At 41.7% G+C, this 10567-nt stretch overlaps 1 protein-coding gene across 1 annotated transcript; it reads right to left on the reverse strand.

Annotated features, from left to right (window-relative positions):
- Positions 1–1436: 1436 nt before the first annotated feature.
- On the reverse strand, positions 1437–9865 carry LOC122880023 (protocadherin alpha-3-like). The gene is made up of 2 exons (XM_044204742.1): positions 7305–9865; positions 1437–3542 (listed from the first exon to the last, which is right to left on the reverse strand). The coding sequence occupies exons 1-2, from the start codon at positions 8817–8819 to the stop codon at positions 2580–2582; spliced, it is 2478 nt and encodes an 825-aa protein (XP_044060677.1). The 5' UTR covers positions 8820–9865; the 3' UTR covers positions 1437–2579.
- Between the last annotated feature and the right edge of the window lie 702 nt (positions 9866–10567).

Consider the following 10567-nt stretch of genomic DNA (forward strand, 5'->3'; position numbering starts at 1 on the left):
TGAGTGTATGAATAGTAGTTCCAGTCGGGCTATTCTCTTTCACATAAACATTAATCAGAGGTTCCAGGAATCGAGGAGGATTGTCGTTGACATCAGAAACTTCAACAGTAATGACGCTGGTGCTCGACAGAGAGAGAGTTCCTTCATCTGTAGCTGTAATTGATACATTATACTGGGAAACACTCTCTCTGTCAAGAGGCCCGTCAACCAACAAAGAATAGTAGTTTTTATAATTCGATTTTAATTTAAATGGCACAGAACCTGAAACTTTACAGTTTGTCAGGCCATTTTTGCCTCCGTCTTTATCAGTGATGGTCACCATAGCAACAGCTGTGCCTATTTCCGCGTCCTCTTTCACTGGACTCATGAGTGATGACACCGAGATTTCTGGAGCATTGTCATTGACATCAATAACTTCGACTAAAACCTTGCTATGTGCACTGCGAGGAGGAGTGCCTTTATCTCGTGCTTGAACACGAATCTCGTATGCTTGATTTTCCTCATAATCAATATTGCCCTTTACGGTAATTTCTCCAGTATTCTCATTCAGTGCAAATTTGTCATCAGGGTTTAAACGTCCCCTTTCTGTAAAAGAGTATACAAGTTGACCATTAACGCTGTCGTCTAAATCAGTAGCTGTCAGTGTTAATAACGCTGTGCCAATATTTGCATTTTCAACAACTTGGACCTTGTAAAGAGATTTACTGAACAAGGGTGAATTGTCATTTACATCCAGTACATTCACTTGTATCTGTAAAGTCCCCGTTTTGGGAGGTTTTCCTCCATCTATCGCAGCCAGTATTAGTTCAATAACAGCCTGTTTTTCTCGATCTAATGCTTTCTGTAGCACTAACTCAGCAGACACACTCTGGTCACCAATGCTCTGTATATCCAAAGAGAAATAATCATTCGGGTTTAATTTGTAAGTCTTGACCGAGTTAGCACCTACGTCTGCGTCTTGAGCTATAGGCAGTGGATGCCTTTCTCCGACATATGAAGATTCATACATATCAACTATACTTATTTCTTCCAGAAAAGACGGAGCATTGTCATTAATATCATTAATCACAACTTCAATTCGATGGAGGCTGCGAGGGTTACTCAATATGGCCTCTATATTTAAAGAGCACTTTACCGTATTAGGACAAAGCTCCTCCCGATCTATCCTCTCGCTAATGAAAAGTACTCCAGATTCATGATTTATGTCAAAATATCGTTTTTTATAGCCAGAAGTAATCTGAAGACCCGTGGAATGGAGTTGCTGCACATTGAGATTTAAATCCTTAGCGAGATTTCCCACTGCTGTCCCTTTGTCCACCTCCTCTGAAATGGAGTAGGATATCTGAGCCACGGACCAGTCGCAGAGACAAAGCAGAGTGAAAAACAGACCACCAATATTATCCCATTGTTCCCGAGCAGCCATCGCTGTTTAGGCAAAAGCGACGAATCCTGGTTTCTGCCTCTTGGCCTATCCACCAAAAATGAAAAATAGTTTGTTTATGGATCCATTGTCGCTTATGATCCTCTCTCTTTAGGGCTTCACTCGTCTGTAAGCAATTTTCACAAAGCACTGCCAGATGATGACGTTTTCTTTTTTGTCAGGAATCGAGGAGGAGTTTCTAACCAGTGAAGACAATATTTTTGCGTGGTCTCTAGCGACATCTCGTGACACTTTTGTACAGAAAGATGGCCCAAAACAGAAGAGAAGATGTTTATTATAAGGAACAGTAAACGGTGTTAATGAGAAAAATATATGCTTAATAATCTACTACAATGAATGGGTTGATTGTTGGAAGACTTGAGCTGAACGGGTAGACTGTTCATAGAACAATCTTCATCTGTGAAATATGCATTTATTAATAAATTGGTCTTGTTATTAATTTGCATAATATCTATGTATGTAGTTATTTTACACGACCGTTGTCTTTATTCACTTACTGAACACTAAGACACAGAATATAACCTGCAAAAGTTGCGGTTCACAATATCAGCACCACGGACAGCACCGGAATGTCAATGCAGAGAACAGAAGAAAGTGAAGATGTTTACAGAACCATGGACAGCGGCTCAATGAGGTTTTAATATATGTCGTGCCATTTCTCAAGTGACTGCAGAGTACTGTATCCAATACATCTTAACTCACTGAAAAGATTTCAACTTTGTTGTACTGAAATTGTTCTTAAATCAGAGGAAACAATCGTGGACACAGTTAACGCTCATTAAATCCCATGCCAACTTTCTAGTACACAACAAAGCGACATAAAACCATTTAGAATCAAGGTTTAGGTGGCAGAGAGACTGCAAATAAATGTCTGAATAACCATCCCTTTCAAATTCTTAACAATAGAATATTTATAAGTAAAGCTGCAGATCATAATTATTTGTAGGTAAAGTCGAAGAACAATTTCCAATAAATGTAAATACTTTAACACTTCCAGCATGTGCAAGTAATTAGCTTAGCAAGTTAGTATCTCTGTATATTACAAAATATACGCGCATTATGTTTAACCCAAAATTAGAAAATATTAACTCCTTTTATTGATGAATAAAATTTGGCAAGCCACACACTTCTAAACTTTTCACGCTATGATAGAAAAATCTATGACAGTTAATGAGAATGGCAATTTATTAATACTACGAGAAAAAAATCCTGTGATGAAATCAGTAGCAATTTTTCTTACCTTTTCTTTATTAGGTAAAGTCTGAGTTTTGGTGAAAGTGTCCCCTCCGTTAATACTGATCAGCTCCGCATCTACAGGCGGAAACGGTGCGGGGAAAACCACTACGTCACTCTTCAGTGTGTCTGAGCTGAAACACACGTCATACTGCTGAGTAGACTTAGAGTAAGACCAGCTCCCGTCAGGGTGGGTGGTGATCATCGGGGCGCTGTACCTGCTGAAAGGGCCGTCTGTCCTGTGGCATCTGACAGCTATTAAACTGATGAGGCTCAGCAGAAAGACCACTGACACCGACACGATGGCGATCAGCAGATACAGGTTTAAATCAGAGAAGCTCTCCTCCTTTATGGGCACGTGTCTGAACTGAGTCTGGATGTCAGCTGTGCTTTCGACCACCACCACATCAATAGACACAGTAGCTGACAGGGAGGGTTCTCCGCTATCAGAGACCAACACCACCAAGGGGTGAGTTTTCAGGTCATTGTCACTCATCCTCCTCTTAGTCCGGATCTCCCCGGTGCTGGTTCCGATCCGGAAGAGGTTGTTTCCTTTGGGCTCAGACAGATGATAAGACAGCAGCGCGTTGTATCCAGAGTCTGCGTCTACAGCCCTGATCTTTGCCACAAAGTATCCCGCTTCAGCAGAATAGGGGATGCTCTCACTGTTAACGGAGCCGTGCTCCGAATAGGGCGCGAGGATCGCGGGACTGTTGTCATTCTCATCCAGGATACAAACGTTCACAGTCACGTTGCTGCTGAGTGGAGGAACACCAGAGTCTGTGGCCTGAACTTTAAACTGAAACGTCTTTAACTCCTCGTAGTTAAAAGACTGCAGGCTGACTATATCTCCTGTCTCTGAGTTGATGTTCACCATTGTGGGGAGGGGCAGAGATTTACTATTACTGTCTGAAAATGAGTAGCTCACCTGACCATTGTTGCTGACGTCAGCATCAATTGCAGTCACTGTTTTAATAACTGTTCCTACTTTGCTGTTTTCTTTCACATAAACGTTTATTAACGGTTCTGGGAAATATGGCGCATTGTCATTTACATCAGAAACGTAAACAGTAATAACACTGGTGTTCGAAAGAGGAGGACTTCCTTCATCGGTAGCTGAAAGTGTTACATTGTACTGAGGAGTTACCTCTCTGTCTAGATGTCCGTTAACCACTAAAGAATAATAGTTTTTGTAATTAGTCTCCAATTTGAATGGAACCGTATTTAAGATCTCACATTTCACCTCACCATTTTTACCACCGTCTCTGTCTAGAACGGATACAAGTGCAATAGCAGTACCTGCAGCAGCGTCCTCCTTCACTGTATTGAGCAGTGACGTCACAGTGATTTCAGGAGCGTTGTCGTTTACATCAATTACTTCTACCAGCACTTTACAGTGAGCAGACATAGGAGGCTGGCCTTTGTCCATAGCCTCTGCTCGGATTTCAAAAGCTTTTCTTTCCTCATAGTCGATTTTTCCTTTCACTGAAATGATCCCCGTTTCAGGGTCTATTTTGAAAATATCCAGGATATGATCCTGATCCTTATTACGAAGAGAATATACTATTTCACTGTTTTTACCTTCATCAGCGTCAGTCGCATTTAAGGTGAAGAATGCCGTACCAATCGGGATATTTTCAGACGTTTGAACTTTGTAAAGAGTGCTGCTGAACATTGGTGCGTTATCATTATTATCTAGTACATTTATTTCAATTTCTGATGTGCCTGAATTTGGTGGAGTTCCCCCGTCTACCGCAGTCAACATGAGCTGCATATGTGGCTTTTTCTCGCGGTCTAGGGCTTTCTGCAGCACTAACTCTGGAGATATACTCTCCCCTCTATTGTGTATCGCAAGACTGAAGTACTCGTTTGGACTGATCTTATACGCACTGACTCCATTTTTACCCACATCAGCATCGCTTGCCTCTGATAACGCGAATCTAAATCCAGGCAAGGTGTTCTCTGCTATGTCCAGTATTTGTGATTTCGTGCTAAAAGACGGAGAATGGTCATTCACATCTCTAATTTCTATCTCTACGCGGTAAAGCTTTAACGGGTTGTTTATCACAGCCTCTACGCTAACAGTGCATTTGGGTTCCTCTGCACAAAGCAACTCTCTGTCTATCCTCTCATTGACATACAGAAATCCGGTCTTTAGATTTACCTCGAAATATTTCTTCTTAGATCCTGTAACAACCTGAAACAAACGGGACTCCAAATCCTGCACATTGAGGTTTAGATCCTTGGCGATATTTCCGACATTAGTTCCCGGGTTTACCTCCTCTGACACAGAGTAGGAGAGCTGCCCAGACGCCACTTCCCAGTAACAGTCCAACAGCACCAGTACCAGATATGTAACAATAGACCTCCTGCTACTCGGTAAAGCCATAATTCCGCCGAGAAAGAACAAAGCATACATCCACAATGGGGTTTCGACCGTGGAATTATAGATGTGACAAAATATTCACTAACACTATTTCGATGTTCTTATTCTTGTAGACGAAGACTCCATTATGGCCTCCCTTCTCTTCCCGTGTGTCTTTGTGATTAAAACCACAGTCATTACGTTTTTACTCAGGGAGGAGCCTTAGCATTTCTGTGTTATGGTCTATAGCGTCACTACGTGGTAATTTTGAGTAACTGCACACGTTATAAACTAGCTCTGTAAAATACCCCTTGCCATTTAGAAACGTTGACAACCACTTAATCACAAACGACACTGAGTTTTTGCAAGGATTTGGATACATGACAAATTAAAAACCCCACAGTGTATCTCAAAATATACGGACAGTCTCACACTTTGCATGGCACCACGGATAAAATGCACATTCAAAGTCATTGTGGTGAAGAATCTGCTGTGGCATTTCTTTATTTAATAATCCAAATGACTAATAATGTCAGCTGATATTCAACGTTGACATTAAGGCTGCATGTCTGGTAACAGTGAAACACACTTTATTCAAACTTGGAGCAATTTATGTTTTTAGGACGTAACAGAAAAAAGTATTTTCTCTCTGACTGTACGTGGTATAGTTTGCATCATATTAGCCGAAATATACAAGTGTGCAGTAGAAAACCTGAAGTTATATATGGAGGTAAGGGATCCCCATCTCTGTGGGTTAGGTACTACAAATGAATTGCAAAACTCACTCAGCAGATAAAATATATAAGGAAGGACCAAAGGATGGAATCAGTGAACAGACATGCACACCTCAGAAATAAATCATTTTGAGTGAGTAGTCATAGTTTGACATTATTATTACAGCACAATGGAATATTTAACAGGAAAAAAGCTATTGCAAAGATCAACATACATGACCATTAATAACATCCAATCATGTCTTTCCTACAATTTAGTCCTTTCTTTTCACACTCTATTCTCGACTTAAAGATATACCTACACTTGCAAATATACTGCACAATTGAACATAGCTTATTTTTTTTTTAGAATGGATACAGTATATTTTCCATATGGCATGGGTATTGCAGGCAGAACACATTCAGAAACTTGCGTTCAGCACCACAGGCAGCGACATACACATTTAAATGCTGAGTTAGCAGCCAAAATGGGGGAGATTGTATCAACATATGTAGAGCAGACCTATATCAACAAGTCTACAACAATCCCAATGACTTTTAATTTAACTCTAACTTTAAGTATATTAGAATTAAAGCTTCTTGTTGCTTAAGTAGCACAAATTAAAGTATAAATTTACTGTCAACATAAATAAAGGCAATAATGATACATACTTAATGCTAATGTTCTTACCTTGTCTTTATTAGGTAAAGTCTGAGTTTTGGTGAAAGTGTCTCCTCCGTTAATACTGATCAGCTCCGCATCTACAGGCGGAAACGGTGCGGGGAAAACCACTACGTCACTCTTCAGTGTGTCTGAGCTGAAACACACGTCATACTGCTGAGTAGACTTAGAGTAAGACCAGCTCCCGTCAGGGTGGGTGGTGATCATCGGGGCGCTGTACCTGCTGAAAGGGCCGTCTGTCCTGTGGCATCTGACAGCTATTAAACTGATGAGGCTCAGCAGAAAGACCACTGACACCGACACGATGGCGATCAGCAGATACAGGTTTAAATCAGAGAAGCTCTCCTCCTTTATGGGCACGTGTCTGAACTGAGTCTGGATGTCAGCTGTGCTTTCGACCACCGCCACATCAATAGACACAGTAGCTGACAGGGAGGGTTCTCCGCTATCAGAGACCAACACCACCAAGGGGTGAGTTTTCAGGTCATTGTCACTCATCCTCCTCTTAGTCCGGATCTCCCCGGTGCTGGTTCCGATCCGGAAGAGGTTGTTTCCTTTGGGCTCAGACAGGTGATAAGACAGCAGCGCGTTGTATCCAGAGTCTGCGTCTACAGCCCTGATCTTTGCCACAAAGTATCCCGCTTCAGCAGAATAGGGGATGCTCTCAATGTTAACGGAGCCGTGCTCCGAATAGGGCGCGAGGATCACGGGACTGTTGTCATTCTCATCCAGGATACAAACGTTCACAGTCACGTTGCTGCTGAGCGGAGGAACACCAGAGTCTGTGGCCTGAACTTTAAACTGAAACGTCTTTAACTCCTCGTAGTTAAAAGACTGCAGGCTGACTATATCTCCTGTCTCTGAGTTGATGTTCACCATTGTAGACAGTGGTACTAAGTTATTATCACTGACTAATGAATAGCTCACCTGACCATTTGCATTAAAGTCAGCATCTGTTGCAGATACTGCTTTCAAAACCGTCCCAACTGGATTGTTTTCTTCAACATACATATTAATCATGGTCTCTGAAAACCGAGGTGTGTTGTCATTTACATCAGAAACCTGAATAATAACCACGCTGGTGTTAGAGAGAGGGGGCCTGCCTTCATCTGTAGCTTTGATAGTGATATTGTAGTGGGAAATGAGTTCCCTGTCCAGCGCTCCACCAATAACTAAAGAATAGTAATTTTTATAATTTGTCTCTAATTTAAAGGGAACCGAATTCAATATCTCACATTTGACTTCACCGTTTTTGCCCCCATCTCTGTCAAGAACTGAAACAAGTGCAATAGCTGTACCAATTTCAGCATCCTCCTTCACGGTACTGAGCAGTGACGTCACCGTGATGTCAGGCGCATTGTCATTCAAGTCCACCACCTCCACTAGTACTTTACACTGTGCTGTTAATGGAGGCTGGCCTTTGTCAGCAGCCTGCACACGAATTTCAAAGGCAGGATTTGTTTCAAAGTCAATTTTTCCTTTAACGGTTATTATTCCTGTTTCTGAATCAATTTCAAAAATGTCCAAGACATGGTCCTGATCTTTCGCATTTAGTAAATATACAATGTCTTTGTTTGTCCCTTCATCAGCGTCAGTTGCAGTCACTGTTACTACTGTACTGCCAAGTGGTGCATTTTCTGTAATACTTGTTTTATACAATGTTTTGGTAAAAGCCGGGATATTATCGTTTATATCCAAGACATTAATTATGATCTCTGACGTGCCTGATTTTGGAGGAGCTCCTCCATCTACAGCGGTCAGCGTGAGTTTAATTAAAGCCTGTTTTTCTCGGTCTAATGATTTCTGAAGAACTAACTCGGCTGACACACTCTCTCCTTTGTGCACCGCTAAAGAAAAGTATTCATTGGGATTTAGCTTGTATGTGTTAATACTATTTTTACCTACATCGGCATCATAGGCCGACAGCACAGGGAATGTAGCTCCCGGCAGTACGCTCTCTGCTATATCGATAGTTTGTGATTTGGCACTGAAAGAAGGGGGGTTATCATTTACGTCAAGGATATTAAACTCAATACGGTAAAGTTTCAGTGGATTATTAATCACAGCCTCTACATTTATTGTGCATTTTGCACCTTTCGCACAGAGCTCTTCTCTGTCTATGCTTTCACTGACGTATAGAAAACCTGACTTCAAATTTACGTCGAAATACTTTCTCTTTGATCCAGTAACAATCTGAAACATACGTGACTCCAAATCCTGTACATTAAGATTTAGATCCTTGGCGAGATTTCCAACAGACGTCCCCAGGTTTACCTCCTCTGCGACGGAATAGGAGAGCTGCCCGGATACCGCTCCCCAGTTTAACTCCAAGACAACAAGCACGAGATATATCCCAATGGAGGTCTTTTTTCCCGGCCGATGCATAATTCCATACAACGAGAACAAAGCATATGTCCTTGTATCGACCTTCCTTTAGCTTATTAAGGCCAAAATATCGTTTGAAAGACCAAATTATATGGGAGTATATTTCCTATATCATTCCCCTTCGCCCTGCGTTTCATTCTAACAAAGCACTGGCAAAAATGATGATCCTGTTAATGTGGGAGGGGCTTCTACACAACAGCGACCTGCCGGCGGTGTTACGGTCTATAGTGTCGCCTCATGGCCATTTGAAATAACTACAATGCTTTGAAATGAACACAGTCAAACATATTTTTTTTTCTTAGAAATAACGAGAATTTAAATTATGCCTGTCAGTGATAAACGACAAAAACTACAGCTTCTTCATTACTGAGTGTAGTGTTATGCCCTTATAGCACTGTGAATCGCCACATATTTCAGAACCATGGATAGAGCATCATTATGTCGATGCAGCGTGGTATTCAAAGCAGACTTGAGGTGAGGCAGTCTGTAAGAAGACCTAAAACAGCAGCATATTGTTTCACCTTCTTGAAAAAGGCATAATATATTTAGACAGCAAGGCACGTGGTCTGTGACTTTCCAGACCCCACATTCATTTGCTATTCCCATATAAAACACCATTAGCATAAGGATTCACAGGTCAGCAAACATACAAACTATCACAACCATATTGCTTTTCCTACAGTGTAGGTACTGAGGTGAAAAAACTATTTTGACTGACGCATGTTGTCAAAAGTAAGAAACAGTTTGTAAAACATTCCCAGAGCTGTACACGTGAATTTGATTTTGAAAGGAAAGTCTTTATAAAATGTAAAAAAGTTTTACGTGATGACAAGTTTTTTTAGCTAGTCTTAACAAGTGAACATAATGGCGTATTGGAACACACCTATGACTAAAAAAAAAACCCTAAGAGATGTCAATGCTTTCCACAAATGCACACAAGCAGACTCATGCCTTTTCAAATTAAAACAAGCGCAGATGTAAATCCTCGTTTTAAATTGGAATATAAGAGCTAACAATTCAACTCAACTAAAGAAAATATTTAAGTTTGTATAATCTTACCTTGTCTTTATTGGGTAAAGTCTGAGTTTTGGTGAAAGTGTCCCCTCCGTTAATACTGATCAGCTCCGCATCTACAGGCGGAAACGGTGCGGGGAAAACCACTACGTCACTCTTCAGTGTGTCTGAGCTGAAACACACGTCATACTGCTGAGTAGATTTAGAGTAAGACCAGCTCCCGTCAGGGTGGGTGGTGATCATCGGGGCGCTGTACCTGCTGAAAGGGCCGTCTGTCCTGTGGCATCTGACAGCTATTAAACTGATGAGGCTCAGCAGAAAGACCACTGACACCGACACGATGGCGATCAGCAGATACAGGTTTAAATCAGAGAAGCTCTCCTCCTTTATGGGCACGTGTCTGAACTGAGTCTGGATGTCAGCTGTGCTTTCGACCACCACCACATCAATAGACACAGTAGCTGACAGGGAGGGTTGTCCGCTATCAGAGACCAACACCACCAAGGGGTGAGTTTTCAGGTCATTGTCACTCATTCTCCTCTTAGTCCGGATCTCCCGGTGCTGGTTCCGATCCGGAAGAGGTTGTTTCCTTTGGGCTCAGAGAGGTGATAAGACAGCAGCGCGTTGTATCCAGAGTCTGCGTCTACAGCCCTGATCTTTGCCACAAAGTATCCCGCTTCAGCAGAATAGGGGATGCTCTCACTGTTAACGGAGCCGTGCTCCGAATAGGGCGC

This window comes from Siniperca chuatsi, linkage group LG8 (assembly GCF_020085105.1).
Source record: "Siniperca chuatsi isolate FFG_IHB_CAS linkage group LG8, ASM2008510v1, whole genome shotgun sequence".
Lineage (NCBI taxonomy): Eukaryota > Metazoa > Chordata > Actinopteri > Centrarchiformes > Sinipercidae > Siniperca > Siniperca chuatsi.